Source organism: Mytilus edulis, chromosome 7, assembly GCF_963676685.1.
Source record: "Mytilus edulis chromosome 7, xbMytEdul2.2, whole genome shotgun sequence".
Taxonomy (NCBI): domain Eukaryota; kingdom Metazoa; phylum Mollusca; class Bivalvia; order Mytilida; family Mytilidae; genus Mytilus; species Mytilus edulis.
Window position 1 is genome coordinate 78,680,167 of NC_092350.1, and position 21,635 is coordinate 78,701,801.

Consider the following 21,635-nt stretch of genomic DNA (forward strand, 5'->3'; position numbering starts at 1 on the left):
ATAAGTCTTACGCAGACGAAACGCGCGTCCAGCGTATTTTAATTATAAGCCTGGTACCTTTGATAACTATTTCTCGTTACTCGTTTTTTTTTATATAGATTAACCGGTTGTTTTCCGGTTTGAATGGTTTTACACTAGTCATTTAGGGTCCCTTTATAGCTTGTTGTTCGGTGTGATCCAAATGCGACTTGGCTGGAGAGTTGTCTCATTGGCACTCACACCACATATCTTTTTATATATATTGTACGTTTTCCATGAAGACGATGCCTTGTAAGAAAGTAAGAAGAAAAAAACCCAGATAAACGCCCAAAAGACAAACAGCAGCTTACAAAACACAACATTGAAAACTAGACTGATTTAATACAAACCCACCAAAACCGGGGTGATTTCATGTGCTCCTAAACAATACGCTAAGTTTAATCGAACTGGTACGGCACCAAGCAATATAATTCACTGATTATGGATGGATGGTGCCTTCAAACTAGTTAAATTCCGCCATATTATGTATTTTTCCTGTCCCAAATCAGGAGCCTGCAAGTCATTGGTTGTCGTTAGTTGCTGTTTAACATTTGTTTTTAGTTCATTATTTTGAACATAAATCAGGCCGTTAGATTTCTCGTTTCTACATTTATCAATCCGGGGCCTTTTATAGCCGACTATGCGGTATGGGAAACCTAGCTATAAAACTAGGTTTAATCTACCACTCTCTACATAAGGAAATGTCTGTACAAAGTTAGGAATATGGCAGTTGTTGTCCATTCGTTTGAAGTGTTTGAGCTTTTGATTTTGTCTTTTATAAGGGGACTTTGAATTTTCCTTGGAGTCTGGTAGTTTCTTTATTTTACGTGTTGTTCATTGTTGAATGCCGTACAGTGACCTATACACATATATAAACAAGTCTTGATTGAAAACAACATTCAAATTTATGAAGATGTTGGATAAAAACCTCAATTGTATACTGACGTCTGCATGCAAAACAAATTCTTGATAGAGAAGTCTAATTACAGCACATACAACATTTTGCAAGAGACCAAAAATATTTAAAACGTATATGTTAACAAAACACATTTGACTACCAGGTCAAACAATAGATGTTCTTTAACACTCCTGACTGCATGATGGCGATTGCCAATAAACGACTCAATGGATCTTAGTTATTCATTTAAAAACAGAATACCACATCTTCTTATTTCTATAATAACAGTTTTGTTTAAATACAAATACTATTTGTATGAGTTCAAATGGTTTACCCATGCAAGGTCTACTCGAGAATTCAAACAATAAAACAAATTAAACTATACATACATATTTAATTTTATGACGACAACATCAATATCAGCATTCTTTATTAACATTTATTCTACATATCATAATAAATTAATAGAAAAACTAAACACAATTTTGAGGAATAAAAATATCCTCATTCTATACAACCTCTGAAAAGATTGAGTTTGGTTAAATGAAGTCTTCATAATGAAAACTGACCCTTTGAAAAATGACAGAGTTAAATCTCAAATATTAAAAAAATGTAAAGAACAACGGACCCGATAGAAAACCAAACATTGGAAATTCGTGTGGGTGAAAAATAAATGCAGAAAAATCAGAGGGCATAGACTGATTGATATGAGGTAAACATATCCTCAAATCGTATCATCACTGCTATCTGTATCACTATCACTGCTTTCATCAGAACTCTCCTTCTTTTTCACAACTGGGGCCCTGTTTCCTTTACCCACTAAAGTCTTTGCTCGAGCTGCCGAAGGTGGACGAGATGTGACTGTATGCGACGACTTGGTTGAATACACATTCTGGGCGTGATTTTGTGAAACTGGAGCCGTCTCCGGACTAGGTGAAGGTGTTTGTCCTAAACGAGCCTTCAGACGAATAGTAGGACTGAAACAGAAATAATGAGTTTTGTTATATTAATAAATGATACTTGTACTAGAATACTGCATTAAAATCAAGTTATTTTGAATGACAAGGCAGTCAAATGTACAAAGAAATCTACTTTCTAAATAGATATAAATTAAGAGGAATTTAACTTATCTGAGCATACTCAAAGAACAAATCATAAAAATAATCAATTTATATCACCTGTGCAATACAGTCGCTTGACCATTTAATATAATTAAACAAATGAGCAGCCCAATGTTCTCTAGGCTAATATTCAAAGTTGTGTGACACGGTCCTCTCGGGTCAAATCGTATCTAGCATAAAAGACAAGACCTTAAAGACACGTCAAGTCACAACATTCAGCCATGTTCAACCATAAAAAAGAACATTTACTAGTTAAGTTTAAGTAACATAGCATTAAGTTTCGATATTAAAATCTGGAATTAAAAAGTTATGATATAACGACTAATGAAGCATTATGTTAATGAATAGTTTTACGTCTGTGCCTTCAGTAGAGAGATTGGTATTCTCAAACAAGTGCCTTGCAGCCACTATCCCAATTCAGACTAGTTGCATAGGCTAATTTGATTAAGTCACACAGACAAATATCCATGCCTCATGAATACAATATTGACCGGTTATAAAAAGGCATGATCGATGCTGATTTTCGTTAGAATAACATTTGTGTCCAAGTAAACAAGCTTATCATTTGAGTACAAGCTTATCATTTGAGTACTGGCGCGCGTTTCGTGTATTTACGACTTATCCGTGGCGCGGGCCCTGAATCAAAACATTTTGAAAGCCAATTCAATTACGAAGATGAAAAGCATTGGAAAGTTCAAAACCAAGCATTCCGACCAATTAGTTGTAGTTGTGCCAATCTTTATCAGTTGTGCTCGAGGCCAATAGTAAAGTGGTGTTTAACAGACACAGTGGCGGATCCAGAAATTTTCAGAACAGCAATGCTTCTGTAATTCCTTATATAATTTTTTTTTTCCGCAGGTCCCTGCCCAAAACTATAAATCCGCCTTTGAGGCGTTGTAAAATAAAGTCCTAAATCATACCAGACGTTACTGTATTGATACATATCGCATGCACAACTTTAGGACATTAATTGGTGATATGAAAGCGCAAACAATTGTCTAAAATGTATAAAAAGTAGGAAAAAAAGATGAATATATTTTTGAAATTTTGATGATTTTAATTTTTAAATCAATTTTCGCCGAAATTTTTTTTCTATGCAAAACTTTTAAAACTATTTTGAAAGGATCCATTCATTTATATTTCATTAAAATAATATCTATAGAAAAAAAGCTTTATTTCTATTTTCTGTTCCAGTTTAACTTACCACATCTGTATTTTAAATATCTGTAACGTGTTCCATATAGACGACAATAGACTAATAGCTGAGATGTAAAGTGAACCAAGTAAAACTGAGTGCTTGTATATTTGGTGAACACTTTTGATTGATCACATCAAGAGTCTTAAAACCTCTTTAAATAAACAACGGTTGCAAGGAATTCATCATAAAATTGAGGATGGAAATGATGAATGTGTCAAAGCGACCAAAGAGCAGACAACAACCGAAGGCCACCAATGGCCTGGGTCTTCAATGCAGCGAGAACTCCCGCTTCAATCTTCTTAGTGAGTTGTTTGGTTGATGATATAAAGATGTTAATCCCATTTGAGTATCTCAGAGAACTCTGGAGTGAACCATACGTTTTACTTATGTAAATTAATCGTAAGTATATCTAATTAAATGACTATTGTACTCACCCAATTTTAATTGTTACACATTCGCATTAATATTTTGTATTAACGTTTTATATGAGGAAAATAAAAGTTAATTTATTTTTACTAGATACTTAGTACTTGATTATATTATATGTTACATTTAGATTAAAATTAAGAAGAAAAAATAGTTCAATATTAAAGCAAGGTAGGAGGCTTTGCAAAATGTCCAAGAATGGATTCACTGTTCCAGTATTCAGAGGCTTTAAAATGTCAATGAATAGATTCACTGAGTCCAGTATTCAGAGGCTTTAAAATGTCAATGAATAGATTCACTGAGTCCAGTATTCAGAGGCTTGAAAATGTCAATGAATAGATTCACTGAGTCCAGTATTCAGAGGCTTGAAAATGTCAATGAATAGATTCACTGAGTCCAGTATTCAGAGGCTTTAAAATGTCAAGGAATAGATTCACTGAGTCCAGTATTCAGAGGCTTTAAAATGTCAAGGCATAGATTCCCTGAGTCCAGTCTTCAGAGCTTGAAAATGTCAAGGAATAGATTCACAGAGTCCAAGTCTTCAGAGTTTGAACGTGTGAAGGAATAGATTTATCAAGTCCAGACTTCAGAGTTTGAAAATGTCAAGGAATAGATTAACTGAGTTCAGTATTCAGAGCTTGACAATGTCAAGGAATAGATTCACTGAATACAGTCTTTTTATATAAATAAGACCGTTGTTTTTCCCGTTTGAATGGTTTTACACTAGTAATTGTTGGGGCCCTTTCAAGCTTGTTGTTCGGTGTGAGCCAAGGCTCCGTGTAGAAGGCCATACCTTGTCCTATAATGGTTTACTTTTATAAATTGTTATTTGGATGGAGAGTTGTCTCATTGGCACTCATACCACATCTTCCTTTTACTATTCAGAGCTTGAAAATGTCAAGGAATAGATGAAGTGAGGGATTCATGTCTTCAAACTGTGAACATGTCAAAGAATAGATTCACTGAGTTTAGTATTCGGAGCTTGAAAATGTCAAAGCATAGATTCACTGAGTGTATTCTTTAAAGCGTGAAAGTTTCTAGGAAACGATTTATCAAGTCCAGACTTCAGAGTTATAAAATGTCAAGGAATCGATAAACTGAATTCAGAGTTTAGAGCGTGAAAATGTCAAGGAACAGATTAACGGAGTCCAGTCAGAAGAGCTCTAAAATGTCAAGGAATAAATTCACTGAGTCCATACTTCTGAGCATGAATATGTCAGGTAATAGATTCACTGAGTCCATACTTCTGAGCATGAATATGTCAGGTAATAGATTCACTGAGTCCATACTTCTGAGCATGAGTATGTCAGGTAATAGATTCACCGAGTCCAGTTAGAAGAGTTCATGTATGCAATAGTATAAGTTTGATAATGCTTTAATATAAATAGGCGTAAGCATTTTAAAAATCTATTGTTAATTTTGTATTTTGAACATTCTAACTGACAGCTCAAATTTATTAGAACAATTTTTTTAGTTATCTATTTTTATTTCAGATTGTCATATTTGTTTTGTGTTGATCTTGTCCGTTCCGCATTCCCTCCATTGTGGTAGCTTGGCAAAACCTATAGAACCAACACTCATTGTAGTTGAAACATTATTTCAACGTGCAGTGTATATATTTTCTCGTTATTTTGTCAGTCATGTGCATGTGTATATGCATGCATTCCAATGATATGTTATGCGCATAGCGAACTAGATACAATAACGTATTAACCCTGTGTTGGGTACTCTTAAATTAAGGTTTTCAAAATTTCTCTCAACTAAGCAGACTATGAGGGATTCACGTCTGTTACTGATGCATTAGCTGCCAAATTCATGTTCACTAATTTGAATCAAATTCTCCTATTTAATATATATAATAACTTACCAAACGTATATTCAAATTACAAAAAAGCCCGAAAGAAACAGTTAAATTGGTATATAAATATGATGTCATATGAGTACCACTCTGGGGAGTACCAACGAGACAACTTACATCCAAGTCATGGATGTATAAAACATGACAGTAATGGTTTAAGTACGGCCTTCAACACGGAGCCTTAGTCCACACAGAACAACAAGCTAAAGAGGTCCCAAAATGACTAGTGCAAAAACAATTCAAACAGGCAAACCCACGGTTTAATCTATATAAAAAACGAGAAAAGACAAGTTTACACTTTTGAACCACACCGACCATCAACAACCCTCTTGATAACATATCGTGCGTATGTAAAACTAGACGCAATCTAATTACCTATCGAAATAAACTCAGAAGACTGAGTCATATAACCAGAATATAATGACGATTTTACTAGGTCTGTTTGGTTTTTAATATGTTAATATGAGCTAAACAATGGGTGACTGTTTATTGTGGCAGAAGATAAGAGAACACAGGGTTACATTATTGTATCTAGCATGGATCACATCCAGCTAGAGTGTAAATATAATAAACTTTTGTAATTATCTTTATAATATAAAAGAGAAAAGTACAAAGACTAACAACAAACAGTGGAATCTGAGACATTATAATGGAATCATCATTATATTGGTGAAAATCCGATTAAGTTCACGGAACATTAAGAATCAAAACATAACAATGTGAATTTAGTTAGCTGAATATTAGTTTGGAAGAGGTCACAAAATCTAAAAATAAAATGGCAGTAGGAAATAAAGCACTATGTTTTACCTAGAATCAGCTTCCCTATAAATAAACAAAGTAAACATATACAACAATTTGTAAGAGTCTATGAAAATTAATCTCTGTATAGGGGCAATAACCCCTATGAAGTGTCTATGAAAATGTTGGTGGAAATGAGAAGTAGGTAGATTCTTAGTAGGTACATTCTGATCATATCTGTCCTGTCAGATAAAATTTACTACATCTACCATAGTTTTTAAAATATAAGAGAATTAATTAATTGTACCCCTAAGTACTATTTTTTTAGCCAAGGTGGTCATGTGTGTTGACTAACTTGGTTAAAAAACACAATTTGATTTTATTAAATATTGTAATCAATCATCATAAGTTTAGATGTTATTGGCTTACTAGTTTCAAAGGAGAAGATATTAAAAAAAAGTTTATGACTAAACTCAAACAACTCAGACATCAAGTGATGACAATAGCTCACATGCCTTTAGGTTCAGGTGAGCTAAACAAAAACAACAAAAACAACAAAAACAACTTTTGACATTAATGTAACCTGTGCTACTTCTGTGCTAAATCTGGTATAAAGGAGGAAATTTATCATGGTTAACTTACATACCAAAAATCAGCCCAATATCTGAAGGCGTTTAGAAAAAAAATATTCAAGATAATAACAACTAGAGGCTCTAAAGAGCCTGTGTCGCTCACCTTGGTCTATGTGAATATTAAACAAAGGACACAGATGGATTCATGACAAAATTGTGTTTTTGTGATGGTGATGTGTTTGTAGATCTTATTTTACTGAACATCTCTATCTACAATAAACTTGGCCAAGTAGTTACAGTGGAAAGAGTTGGTAAAAATTTACAAATTTTATGAAAATTGTTATAAATTGACTATAAAGGGCAATAAGTTCTTAGGGGGTCAATTGACTATTTTGGGTATGTTGACTTATTTTTAGGTCTTACTTTGCTGTACATTATTGCTGAGTACAGTTTATCTCTATCTATAATAATATTCAAGATAATAACCAGAAACAGCAACATTTCCTTAAAATTACCAATTCAGGGGCAGCAACCTAACAATCATCTGAAAATTTCAGGGCTGATAGATCTTGACCTTATAAATAATTTTAATCGCGTCAGATTTGCTCTAAATGCTTTGTTTTTTGAGATATAAGCCAAAAACTGCATTTTACCCCTATGTTCTATTTTTAGCCATGGCCACCATCTTGGTTGGTTGGCCGGGTCCCCAGACACATTTTTTAAACAAGATACCCGTTATGTTGTCCATCGTCGTCGTTAACTTTAACAAAAATCTTCTCCCCTGAAACTACTGGGCCAAATTTAACCAAACTTGGCCACAATCATCATTGGGTATCTATTTTAAAAAATGTGTGGCGTGACCCGGCCTACCAACCAAGATGGCCGCCATGGCTAAAAATAGAACATACAGGGAAAATGCAGTTTTTGGCTTGTAACTCAAAAACCAAAGCATTTAGAGCAAATCTGACAGGAGGTGAAATTGTTGTCAATATTAGGTGAAGATTTATCTGCCCTCTGAATTTTCAGATGAATCAGATTACCGGTTGGTAGGTTGCTGCCCCTGAGTTGGTAATTTTAAGGAAATGTTGCTGTTTTTTGTTATTATCTTAAATATTATTATAGATAGAGATAAACTGTAAACAGCAATAATGTACAGCAAAGTAAGACCTAAAAGTAAGTCAACATGACCAAAATGGTCAATTGACCCCCTAAGGAGTTATTGCCCTTTATAGTCAATTTTTAACAATTTTCATAAAATTTCACTTTACATTTTCCACTGAAACTACTGGGCCAAGTTCATTATTGATAGAGATAATTGTAAGCAGCAAGAATGTTTAGTAAAGTAAGATCTACAAACACATCACCATCACCAAAACACAATTTTGTCATGAATCCATCTGTGTCCTTTGTTTAATATTCACAAAGACCAAGGTGAGCGACACAGGCTCTTTAGAGCCTCTAGTTTAAACTAGATACCCCAATGATGATTGTGGCCAAGTTTGGTTTAATTTGGCCCAGTAGTTTCAGAGGAGAAGATTTTTGTAAAAGTTAAAGACGACAGACGACGGATGCAAAGTGATGAGAAAAGCTCACTTGGCCCTTCAATAGCAGTTTGAGAATAAATTATCTTACTTCTTATTACACAAGAAATTATGTTTTATTGTTGGAAATGTAACTATTAAACAACTAAAACTATTCTATTGGGATTTTATTTTCACCTCGTAAATTTGTAAAATTACATTTAAATGAAATGTAATTTTACAAATTTACGAGGTGAAAATAAAAGGGATTTTATTTTCACCTCGTAAATTTGTAAAATTACATTTAAATGAAATGTAATTTTACAAATTTACGAGGTGAAAATAAAATCCCAATAGAATAGTTTCAGCTGTTTAATAGTTACATTTCCAACAATAAAACATTATAATAAATTTCATTAACATGAGAAATTTTTTCCTTTATTATTATACATATATACCTTAAGATATCTATGTCATTCCTAAATGAAAAGGCATAAGCTTGAATCTTATTCAAAATAAAAATCAAATGGATAAATACAACAGCCTACAAAATTGACAAAATGTAAATATGTTTTAAATATCAATTACATAATATAAAATTGTGTTAGCTGTATGTTAGTAAATGTGCAAAGCTAATATAAAAGTGAATTGGTTTAGGAAAAGCCTCTACTAGAAAATTTTCTCCTGCACAGTGTGTATATATTTGAATATGCAACCTTCAATACCCAACTCCTCTTTATTGTTATTCATGATTACTAATTATGTGCTAACACCTATACTGTTGTGATTGATAAAACCTTTCACCAAAATGTGTGATTTATAACCTGCCCTTACCCATTATCAGAGAGGAGGTATACAATTACCAAACGAAATGAATCAATGTGAGATTGTTTTTACATCCCACTTTATGAAATCTATAAAACATTTTTAGATTTTCAAACATTTTTTAGACATGGATCAGTTTCATGTACGGGTCTAGAAGCAATACTTCTAGAAAGACCTTGTTTGAAAAATAGTTGTAATATTCTTCAGTATAATACTTTTCTTTCTAGTATTTGCACAATGAATACCAAACCACACAACATGCAAACTAAAATTAGAAGATAACTGTATTGTATTTTAAGCTCCGACGGCATCAATTGGGGATTTGATGGTCGCAAATTAAGTTTACTGGCGACGCGTTAGCGGAGACAGTAAACGGGTATTTGCGACCATCAAATCCCAAATTGATGCCTTTCGAACTTAAAATACAATATTGTTATCTCCATTCTAATGAAACTGACAGAAAACAACGTTAAAACATGTATTTAAAATCTGTCATATGCCGTCTGCGCTTGCGCGTACGTCCCATAGCATCAATTGTCAATTGATGCCATGTAAGAAAGTGACATTATCCAATCAAAATGAACGTTACAAACGTTGTGGCATTAGAATATGTATTGAATTAAAATAACTATGTTATTAAACAGCTGGAAAAAATGTAAGAATAAAATGAGCTAAATCCTCTAGGTTTAAGCTTAAAAAAATATAAATCTAAAAATCTAATCTAATTAATACAGACATTCATTTCTACCTTTATATGGTATAAACTCCTCTCCTTCTAAATGTTAGATATTCCTTTGTATTCCCAAAGTCTCTTTAACAGATGGTCTGCAATACTCTCTTAATATAAGAGCAGTGTCTCCCTTAAAGATGAACTATAATGTAGCTTTCAATCCCTAAAACTAGTGTCTCCTTTAATGATCAAACTACAATGTAGCTTTGAATACCCCAAAGCAGTGTCTCCTTAATTGGTGTTTAACAATGTAGCTTTGAATCTCCAAACTAGTGTCTCCCTAAATGATGAACTACAATGTAGCCTTGAATCCCCCAAAACAGTGGCCCTCGGCTGTTGTCTTATCAATGGTCAGGTTATTGTCTCTTTGACACATTCCCCATTTCAATTTTCAATTTTATCTCCTTAATTGGTGATTTAAAATGTAGCTTTGAATCCCCAAGCTAGTGTCTCCCTAAATGATGAACTACAGTGTTGCCTTGAATTCCTAAAGCAGTATCTCCTTAGTTGGTGATTTAAAATGCTGCTTTTAATCCTGAAAGCATTGTTATTCTAGCCTACTATTAATGTTATTCTGCATATACTAGCTATATTTGGCACAAATTTTAAGAATTTTTTGCTTTTCAATTATCTTCAACTTTGTTTTTCATTCAAGCGCAACTGTTGAGTGTTATTAAGACAAAACAACATCTGGTCTACCAAGTTATAAGACTGGTACCTCTGATGATCTTTGATGAGTTTTATAGCTATTAAAACACATCAACATTTTTACAAATTGTTTAATGCTATAAAAAAAAGTATAACAATCACACAATTTAAATATACAAAATGTATTATTCAACTAGAGGATTCAAATAATCTAATTAGCACCTGCATGTTTGTGTTAAGGATGTACTTAGGTGAGGTTAGGTGAAAATTAATAAATTAAGAAGTTAAAATTGATACTGTAAGCTGGTAGAGCATCAATTAAGGATAAAAATAAGCAAAAAGGTCATGGACCTCCTTTTCATGATATTTGAGATTTAAAATATGGCGGGAAAAGGCTGACTCGGACTTTTACCTTATATTTGCATTGGTATTATAAGGTCTTAAAACAAAAGAACGGAAATTAAGAATCTTCTAAAATTTTGGTAATTGACCTTTCATGAGCTATTAAGTCTTATATGAAAAAATAAATGGGTGTTATGGGGCAAAATATTTTACCTTTTATTGTATGGAAAAACACCATGGAGTCTGAACATTTGACACAAATTCCAAAACCTCACCTAAGTACATCCTTAAGTTAATAAAAAAAAATCCAAATTGAATTCTATCTTATTATTTCAAATCATTATTTCACTATGATAGATTTCAAGTTCCAAATTTTTGTACATCATTGAACATGTCATTGAAATTTTGTAGGAAAGGATCTGTTGGTATTTCACTTCCTGGATTTAAGTAATCAGAACACAGTCCCATGATGTCCTGTCAGTAAGAAGGTTGAATGCTATTTTGAACTTAAACATTTAACTGGTGATTTGGTAAATTGGCTTTCAATAATTCCTTTTCATTGGGGAAATTTTTTTTATAAAAAAAAAGTATAATGAACCAGGAATTCTATAAGGAAACAATAACACAAACTAAACTTATGAAATGTCTATCCTAATGTGGCTCAAATTCTTTAAACATGAACCAAAAGAATAATCTTCCAGAAAATCAGTGTTTACATATAAATTCACCAGCTAAGACATAGTTGGTAACACAAACAAGGTAAAGCAGTATGTGAGCATATTTTTGTTTACATTTTCTGCATAAGCAAGGTACACGTGTATATAGTGATGCCTCTTCCCAATAACTGAAAAATTTTAGCTGCATTCCAGATCTTTGAGATAGGTGACAAAAACATATTTTTTTAAGTGGCTTAGTCTTATTTTAACTTATTACATTTACCTATATTTGATTACAAAAATATAATAACCAGCACTTTTTACAGCTAATTTATCATTCTGAAATGCAAAGCACTAGCAACAAGCCCTATGGCTGGAAGCTACAGATTAAAGTAGTAACGGCCCAGAAACATTTGCACAAGATGAAATGTTTTTAATTGGAATTTGAAACTGGTCGACATCACAGTAATTTTGGTAGACACTAAATGCCTTTTATGATTTCAAAGATTTGTAAATGTGAAAACACATGATATATTAAGTGAACCAATGTGAATCAGTAGTACGGTAGAGTACATGAAATATTAGTATGTACAAATTCAAAATTTATCAGTTTTACTTTTTCTGTATAAACAGGACCCTACATCTTTGAACAGCTAAAGATTAAGACTGAATAATAATGTTGTACCTGCTAGGAAAGACAATATTTGCATTTAAGAGAACTGAAATTCCTTTAAGCAATTTTATTTCAAATTTACAATCAGCACACAATGCAAAATAACACTACGGTAAAAAATTTAATTGAGACAAATATTTTTAAAGGACGAAACAAAATGTCATACAAAGAAGCAGCCCAACACCACATCCCATCCTCATTAATAATTATATATGCTTATCCTTCAAACAGCTACCCTGAAAAATGGAATTAAAAAACAACTTCAAACTTGGTCAATATAAAACATGTTAGTTTATGAAATGTTTTGCTAAATCATGACAGATTTACCAAACCTTACATGATGATGTTATAAAGTTACTTTTATTATCATCTACGTTTTGCTATAAATTTATCAACATCATAACTAGATAAACTAACACCATAAGATCATATCTATGGCATAAAGTTCTCACCATAAAAGAACCACTGGCAAAATTTATCTTGAGATGTGAGATGAAGTTACTGACGTTAAAGAAGCAGTAAAACCTATATCATGCTGTTGTCTTTGTCATACCCGTAGCCACGGGGGGTTCGGATGAACCCCCCCCCCCCCCCCTCTTGAAAACAAATAAGCACTGTTAAAGTCAACGTTCTGTTCGAATTGTGACTCTTAAAGTCAAGTTTGTGAGTCCAAATAACCCCCCCTTGGAGAAAAAAATTTCTTTTTTTCTGCTATTAATTTAGTAATTTTTAAAAATTTCTTGCAAGCAACCTTCTGATTCTTTCATATTAATTGAACTATTAGGACCTCAGGGAAGATTAATTTATTGTAAATAACTGAGTTTACCCTCTTTAAATAAAGAATTTATTATTATTATTAGTATTCATATAAAACAATAACTGGTTTGGATTGTGTAAATTAACTATAACCATGATAACTGTGCTACAACTTGCCATATTTTAAAGAACGTTACCACACACTTATTGCTGTGTAAGGGTGAACGAGATTTTCTCTCCATAGCAGAAGATATTACATGCTTTTCAAGAGACAAATCTTCAGAAGGTGATTTGGTTAAAAAAATATAGCTGGGCTTGAAAGAATATCTGAAGAGTTGACACTTATGTAGAAGGCAAATTTTGGTCAGGAAAAATCATTTTAGGTACTTTCCTTTTTGAATTTTCCCCCGAGTTCAGTATTTTGTGATTTTACTTTCTGAAAAGGAGTATGTCGACTCATCTGACACTTTCCCAATATATATGTTAATCATTTATTACACAAACCCGTAACCCTACTTCCCTTCTTAATCTGCATTAAAGTCTGGATTTCAATATTAGATGGTAGTGGTTAAAAACAAAAGACAGCCTTATAAGTTAAAAGAGATACAAAAGCAACTTTCCTTGACTGAAAACCCTTTACTGATATGATAATACATTATCTAACAGGCCATTGTTAAAACAGATTTTAAGTCCTTAACATAATCATTTTATTCATATTTCAGGGGAAATAAATTTGTTAGAAGCAGTAATAAAAGAAAACATGAAAGTTATGTTTTAGATCCCCCTCCCCTGAAAATTCTAAAAATAGGTTTGGTGGCTTCATAATCCAACAAATTAAAATCATTTGCCTTATAATTTAAATATTTCTTTACGTTAATTTTTTTATCCAAAAAGTTCCCAAATCAGTTGCTATAAAATGATCTATTTGAGTGATAAACAGTATTTGCTCTATATATCACACAGTATGACAACATCTACCTTTTTTTTCCCAAAAAGATATACAATATACATGTATATATGAATACAATATTTGACACTTTCTATCGTAATTTATATATATAATTACAATGTATATATACACAACAAAAATTTGCCAAATAATACTAATTTTGAGTTATATATACACGATCCACTGGGAAGTGAAAGGTTCTGCTTGGAGAAAATTTTCTGTATTAGAGGAAAGTTAGGTGCAGAGTGCAAATTTTAAAGTTCTTACGTTGTCAATTCTGAATCAGCTCCTTCTAACAGTTCAGATTTAGTTGGAAGTCGACCTGAAAAATAGCAAAACAAGACCAGTTTAGAAAATATCCCTCTTACATAAAACATTTAACAATTTTACATGTATACAACTTCCAGAAAAAAGATATGCAATTTTCAACTAATTTAAGTTGAAGGTGGTACCCAACACTTTAACTAAAATTAATTTGGCTCGTTTAATTTTCTTGAAATTTTGACAAAGTATTTACTTTGACCCTTTGACAAAAATATAAAAACTTTTTAAAAATTTGAACCAACCGTTTTAACTGAAAAATTACACTGGTTATATAGCAGTTTGACAAACACTTATATTTATCATTGAGAAGCTTAATATTCCCTTAACAACACAACGTAATTAAAACGTTTAGCTGATTTTACAGAGTTATCTCCCTGTAGTGTTAGGTACCACCTTAAAGGTTTTACATTTAAATAAAACACTTAAACATAAGGGATCTATGTAAATTGTCTATTTTGTCTAAAGTACAAATGTATTTATGAAACAAATTATTTTTATATAACTGCATACACTGTCAATGCATATGAATTAAGATTAAAATAAGTTTTCTACCATTACAATGCAGGCTGACAAATTAAGGAACAATATTGACATGGTGCAGCATGATAAACTTTAATTATTTATTTTCATAGGTAACAAATTTTATGGAATGAGGAAAGCTATATTTTTGTGGATACTTCAAACAGCTGTTTTGACAAATTCTGCAAACAAATGTAAAATAACAACAACAAAAAAACTCAAATGGGAAGTCCAAAATCAAATGGCAAAATTAAAAACTCAAACACACCAAAAAACAAATGGATATAAAGTGTTGTTTTAATTTTTGTTTGCCACAGTATACATTCACATAAAAAAATAGCACTTGAGGAGATTCATTTGACAAACAGAACACCTTTCACAGAAATAATATTTTCACTTTTAGTCCAAACCTGTTTACATGTTGAGTTTCATCTTTTTTTTTTATCACTTACCTATATGATCATTGATTGACTCACTCTTTGCCATGGCCATCAAAAACCCATAAAATGACACTCTTGGTACATTAAATAAAATCTCCTTTAAACTGTTTGCTGGTGGTGTACTGAAAAAATAATAATACATCTACGAAATCGTCAGTCACAGAGATATGTCTTGCCAGCTTAAACTAATTGTATTTGCTGTAAAAAAACAATGGGCTATCTCACCTAAAACTTGGGGTACCATAATATACTCATTGATTTAGTAGACCTATCATACAATAGTATTTTAAAATTAAACTTATCATAATGTAGTCAATGAATTTTTAAGACATCTTTGGTGAACCTATTGGATGTATACTGGTTGATACTTCAGTCTTGATAACATGATTTGATTTGATAGTTGTTATTGGCTTTAAACTAGCTTCAGCTACCACAAGTACTCTCAGATTGGTGCTTTGTGTCTTAAGTCTGTGTCAGTTGTCTTATTATTATTTTGTTTGCTTAGTGTGTGATCTGATGAGTAAGGCGTTTTACATTTGACTAGTATAGTTTGTGCTTATGTTGTGCTGATACATCACTGTTCCAAGATAGGGAAGGGTTTGGCACCTGCTAACATTTTAAACCATGCTGTATTCTGTTTGTGCATGTTCAGGGTTGAGAAGCTGGAAAATTCATTATTTGTCATTTGTTGCTGTATATTATATCTTTTTTTTCGCTTATTTTCTTTTGTATAAATCAGGCCTTTAGTTTTCTTGTTTGATTTTTTTGACATTTGTCACATCCTGGAGTCAGTTTCACAAAAACAATTATGACTAAGATTTATCGTAAGTTATGAACAATTCAGTATACTTACGATCAATCTTAGTCATAAGTTTTTGTGAAACCCACTCCAGATCTTTTATAATTAGCTAAACAGTGTGGTTGATTGCTGTACAGGACCTATAGTTGCTACCTGCTATGTCATTGGTCAGTCTCTGGTGGAAAGTTGTCTTACTGTCACATCTTTTTTTTTATTAATTCTATAGGGGCTCAGTGGCCTAGGGATTTAAGTAGTTGACCCTGTGCATCAGTTGACTATCAACACTAACAGAGGTTGTGAGTTTGAATCTGATATTTGGCACTAGTATTGTCAGTTTTCCTATCAGAGATCATGCTTCTCTCGAGCTTCCTCCACCAAAAAAACCCTGACCGCCATGAAATAGCACAATAGTGCTGAAAGTGGTGTTAAACAACAATCAATCAATCATCTATTTTTTATGATGTTCCTATCATTCTTATAGTTAGACTTAGCACACTACAGTGTATCATATACCTATAATTTGACCTATCACATAGTGGGAACACAGCACTGAAGTACTGCAGTGTATGATTTACCTATAATTTGACCTATCACATAGTGGGAACACAGCTCTGAAGTATTGCATAGCATCAACTCCATCTGCAGGATGGTGGCTATTCTGATGAATACTGGTGTCGTCCGTTCCTGATGGCACTACAACAGGGTCCCGAGGACTTCTCTGAGTTTGAATTAGGGACTGGTATTGGTCATGTACTTTCTCTATGAACTCTACAAACATTACCAACAAGATCATAAATTGTAGGTTTTTCACCATCAATGTCACAAGTTCTGAATTAGAAATCTTACTGATAAAATAATGTTTGAAATTCCAAACAATGTTTTTGTCTTTCTAAACTTCATGACAATACGTTATCTCTTATATTTGGAACAGAATTCAATTTATAATTTTTTGACATGATTAATTGAAACTTTAATGAAGGGAAAACACATTCAAGATGTATCAAGAAAACCAAAATTTTGCCCTAATGTAAGTCTATTTAATGTTGATGTCATCTTGAACTTTGCCATACTGATCTCAAAATCAATCATCCCATTAAGCGTTACCAAAACTAGTTTGATTGTAAAGGTACCTTTATGAAAACAATATTTAAGTCTTTCAACAGCTGCTGTGATTTTAAGCTATGACCTATTGGATGCCCAGATTGAATTCATCAAATCATAAAGTATAAACCCATTTCGACAAATTATACACTTGCTGAGTTCCAATTTTCCACAAAAAGTAACTTGTAAATATTGAAGTTAGCATACCAATCTTTAGGGCCAAATAATATTATTACATTGGTTGCAATGAATTACATTGATTTCCCAGTTAAATAAAAACCAATAATTTCACATGTGAAATAAACGTGGTTATTTCACTCTCTAACGTCATACAACAATAGGCGTTGTCAAAAATCGATAACGTCGGATCAAAACAAATTGTCAATGCATATGAAAAAGATATAGTTCCTTACATTTTCTACATTAATTTCATAAAAAAAAAGGCATTTGCCAATGTAATAAAAAAGAATAACTAATCGCCGTATTTGAATATAAAAAATAAGACAACTTGTGACCGAACGCCTCTATGGATTTAACTCGGGCTGCGCACTCGTTTAATCCATGTGTCGTTCGGTCACGCGTTGTCTTATTTTTTATATTCAAATACGGCGATTAGTTATACTATAATTATTCTGAAAGAAAAGAAATGTGTTAATGCTAAAACGGCATTCTGAATATCATTGACTTACCATTTAGTGGTTGCCCTTAATCTCCTTAATTACAAACTCAAACATTTAAACTAGGGAAAAGTTTCAAAGTTAATAAACCAGGAATGAGGGGGAAAGGCCAAATGATCTCCATGGAAATGAGTTGTCCCATTGAATATACAACTGCATACCTCTAAAAATATCATTGACTTATCATAAGGGGGTTTCCCATATAAAACTGACCTATCACAAATTTTAACATGTATATCCAAAGCAACAATTACGAAGTCAATAGACCATATGACTGAAGGGACATGGCCATATCATTTCAATGGAAATGAGATGTCCTAATGCTTATACACATGCATACCTAATGTCACTGATTTACTATCAGTGGTTCTCCTTAAAATGACCTAAGCATAAACTATAACAAATCGTTTATGCTGGAAACAAAATACATATGTCCGGGTTTTTTTACTCCATCAAGGAGTGATAAAAACTACATGTTACTAAGGTCATTCCATATTATTATATAAAAGGTAAAATATCATTCTTGTTTAACTTGCTCATTCCCGTACAGAAATTGCTAACAAAAGCACATAAGTTTCACATGTGAAGCACATGAGATGCAAGTAAGAATTGTATGCAAATCAGGTTGCTCATATGTGCAGTTTGGTAGTTCATATGTGCCCACAAAAATCTAACATAATGCTCACATGTGCAATTCAAACCTCAGGTGAGCTTTTATCATCCATGTTAGTTTTATGTTAGTTTTGTACTTTGAAAAGTTTTTCCATTCTTCTAACCATTCAAAACTAACCTACATCATTGCTCATATGAGCTTTTTCAAAATGACATGCCCAGTCATGTACTTCCTGTAAATTCAAATTCATGAAAAGCATGCAATAAATGGAGGTAGATGGATATGGAAAATGTTAAGTCCTATATTGTGCTATTTGAAGAAAGGCATTGTTGAAATCTGATAAAACCAGTGTGGCTGTGGTTAATTATTTGTAAGTTATCATTTCTATTTCATTATTTTCATTTTTGTGTCAGATTTTGAAATATATTACAATTTTAAGTCCTTTATGGGAATATATATACAGGTTGCTTCAAAATAAGTACTACATGTATAAAGATTTTTCCTTTTTAAACTTTTTGAAATACAGTACTTATTAAACAAAGACATTCATTGTGTACTAAACTTGCAAGTCCCTCTATTAGTTTTATAATGTAATGTTATGTTTTTAGTCATGATCATGATTATTGTTTAAATAAAAAAAAATAAAAAATGATATGAAAATCATAATTAACTGACAATAATTAAAGAATAATTCTTTTAACATGATGTATCAGTTATTTTATTTTCAACTAAATTATTTAAGATTTTCATTTAAATTTGAAAAATATTCCTTTTTAAAGCAGCCATTTTGTTTTGGTCAACTATAATATTCACGTGTGCAAAAAGTGAGCAACTGCTCATATGAGCAATCTAATAAAGTGCACATGTGAAACAAAAGCTCATATGAGCAGTTGCACGTGAGGTTTTTAACATGCAAATTAGGTTAGTTTCATATGTGCAATTTTTTTGCTCACAAAATGCTCACCTAATTTGCATGTTAAAAAACTCGTGTGCAATCATGTTAGTTTCTAACGTGAGCATCTTATGTGCAACTTATGTGCAACATGTTAGCACTTTTTGGTAAGGGTTTAAACTTTCAAAACACAATTATTATATAAATAGGTAATCAAACAATCTATACTGCAATCTGTAAACAATGAGTGGAAAGTATAAAGTAATGATTACCTTCATAGTAAAACTGGATTTGAAATGCATAAATAAAGTCAGAGAAACTAATCAGACAATCCATAGCATCATCAAGAAGAATGATCCTACAATATATAAACATATAGATGAGAAAATCGCTAAGATCATCAAGAAGAATTATACTTAAATGCACAAATACTAAACAACACAATCAGTGACCAAGCTTGGTCTTTTTCAAAGTCTGCACGCCCTTTCTGAGTGCTGCTCTGTGCCTCTTTTCAGATGCCCTGCCCTTTTTTGCAAGTCCATACCTTTATTGTTGTAATATTTTGACGAAAATACTATTATTCTATTAATCCATTAATCAAACCTTATAATTGACCATTGTAATTGGTTTTACCATTCAATTCAGTCAGTCAGCATTTCAATTTAAATATTTCTCCATTTTTTTGTTATTTCCTCAATTTAAGAATCCTTTTACCCCAGACAATGTTTATTTATTTTCAAAAATTTTCATTTGATAAATTATTCCAGATTGGTTGTTTGAATGTATTTTTGTCACATTTTATAAAACTTTTCTTTGAAATCTTTTGACGATTTTAATAATTAGATAAAACTTTATTCAAAAGATCAAAAATATTTTCACAATTCAAACATATGCTTTCTTTATCATGAACTGTGCAACAATTCTAAAATACCTAAATAGGAAAAATACAGAAATAAAGAATGATCCTACATGTATATAAACAAAATATAAGAAAAGACAGTACATGTACCCAATCACCATCCAAAAATACTAAAATATAACTTGTACAATAATAAAATCCAGAAAGTTCTTGTTTGGGGTTGCAAAGAAGATGTGAAGAAAATTTCATATAGGGCAAGTATGTACCAGGATATTAGAGCATTCAGTTAACTGGAAGCTGATAAGAGATGAATCTGAAATCAAATCACACGGTATAGCATATTCACATGAAGCTTGATCACAAATTTCTTAAAACTCTATTTGTTTTTCCCTTTGAAAATGCACAGAAAATGACAAACATGGTCATTATGAGTAAGAAAATATAAGTAAAAGGTCCTTATAAGTAAGAATATATAAGTAAAAGGTTAACAAGAAGTTGAGGAATGATGTAAACCCATTACACAGTAAAGCATGATGTGTATAAAGCCTGATACTGATCTCTAGTATCTGGGGAAAATGTGAAGGATATTTCATGGGAAGGACAGATATACAGACAATCAGATCAGACTTAACATTATCTTTTTTTATATCCCCACTCTTAAATTTGAAGTAAGGGTATAAAAATTTGCATTGAAAATTTGTGAATGCATTATTTGCATTTAACATTTAACAAAAAATCTTTGAAAAAACTAAACATATTTGAAATAGGAAATAACATTCTAAATCTTACCTTGCTGTCTTCTGTACAATTTCAAATGGAAAGTCAGGACATAACAAAGTAAGAAGGGAATGGTACTCATTAACACTGAGTAAATCTACAAAACAAGATATAGATTGGTGAATATCTCCATCAGACAACAAAGTAAGAAGGGAATGGTACTCATTAACACTGAGTAAATCTACAAAACAAAATATAGATTGGTGAATACCTCCATCAACAAAGTAAGCAGGGAATGGTACTCATTAACACTGAGTAAATCTACAAAACAAGATATAGATTGGTGAATATCTCCATCAACAAAGTAAGCAGGGAATGGTACTCATTAACACTGAGTAAATCTACAAAACAAAATATAGATTGGTGAATGACTCCATCAACAAAGTAAGCAGGGAATGGTACTCATTAACACTGAGTAAATCTACAAAACAAGATATAGATTGGTGAATATCTCCATCAACAAAGTAAGCAGGGAATGGTACTCATTAACACTGAGTAAATCTACAAAACAAAATATAGATTGGTGAATGACTCCATCAACAAAGTAAGTAGGGAATGGTACTCATTAACACTGAGTAAATCTACAAAACAAAATATAGATTGGTGAATGACTCCATCAACAAAGTAAGCAGGGAATGGTACTCATTAACACTGAGTAAATCTACAAAACAAGATATAGATTGGTGAATATCTCCATCAGACAACA

At 32.1% G+C, this 21,635-nt stretch overlaps 1 protein-coding gene across 2 annotated transcripts in view; it reads right to left on the reverse strand.

Moving 5' to 3' along the window:
• Positions 1 to 1,290: 1,290 nt before the first annotated feature.
• LOC139482338 (centriolar satellite-associated tubulin polyglutamylase complex regulator 1-like) overlaps positions 1,291 to 21,635 on the reverse strand; it is a 28,764-nt gene continuing 8,419 nt past the window's right edge. Inside the window, exons 4-10 of one of the 2 annotated variants that reach the window (XM_071266180.1) lie at positions 20,942 to 21,026; positions 19,566 to 19,651; positions 16,586 to 16,778; positions 15,224 to 15,333; positions 14,196 to 14,250; positions 6,327 to 6,341; positions 1,291 to 1,893 (exon numbers count right to left, since the gene is read on the reverse strand). In XM_071266180.1, the coding sequence (XP_071122281.1) occupies positions 1,641 to 1,893; positions 6,327 to 6,341; positions 14,196 to 14,250; positions 15,224 to 15,333; positions 16,586 to 16,778; positions 19,566 to 19,651; positions 20,942 to 21,026 (797 nt within the window). In that variant the 3' untranslated portion in view covers positions 1,291 to 1,640. The remainder of the gene's footprint in view (positions 1,894 to 6,326; positions 6,342 to 14,195; positions 14,251 to 15,223; positions 15,334 to 16,585; positions 16,779 to 19,565; positions 19,652 to 20,941; positions 21,027 to 21,635) is intronic. The other variant, XM_071266181.1, reaches the window with a different exon arrangement.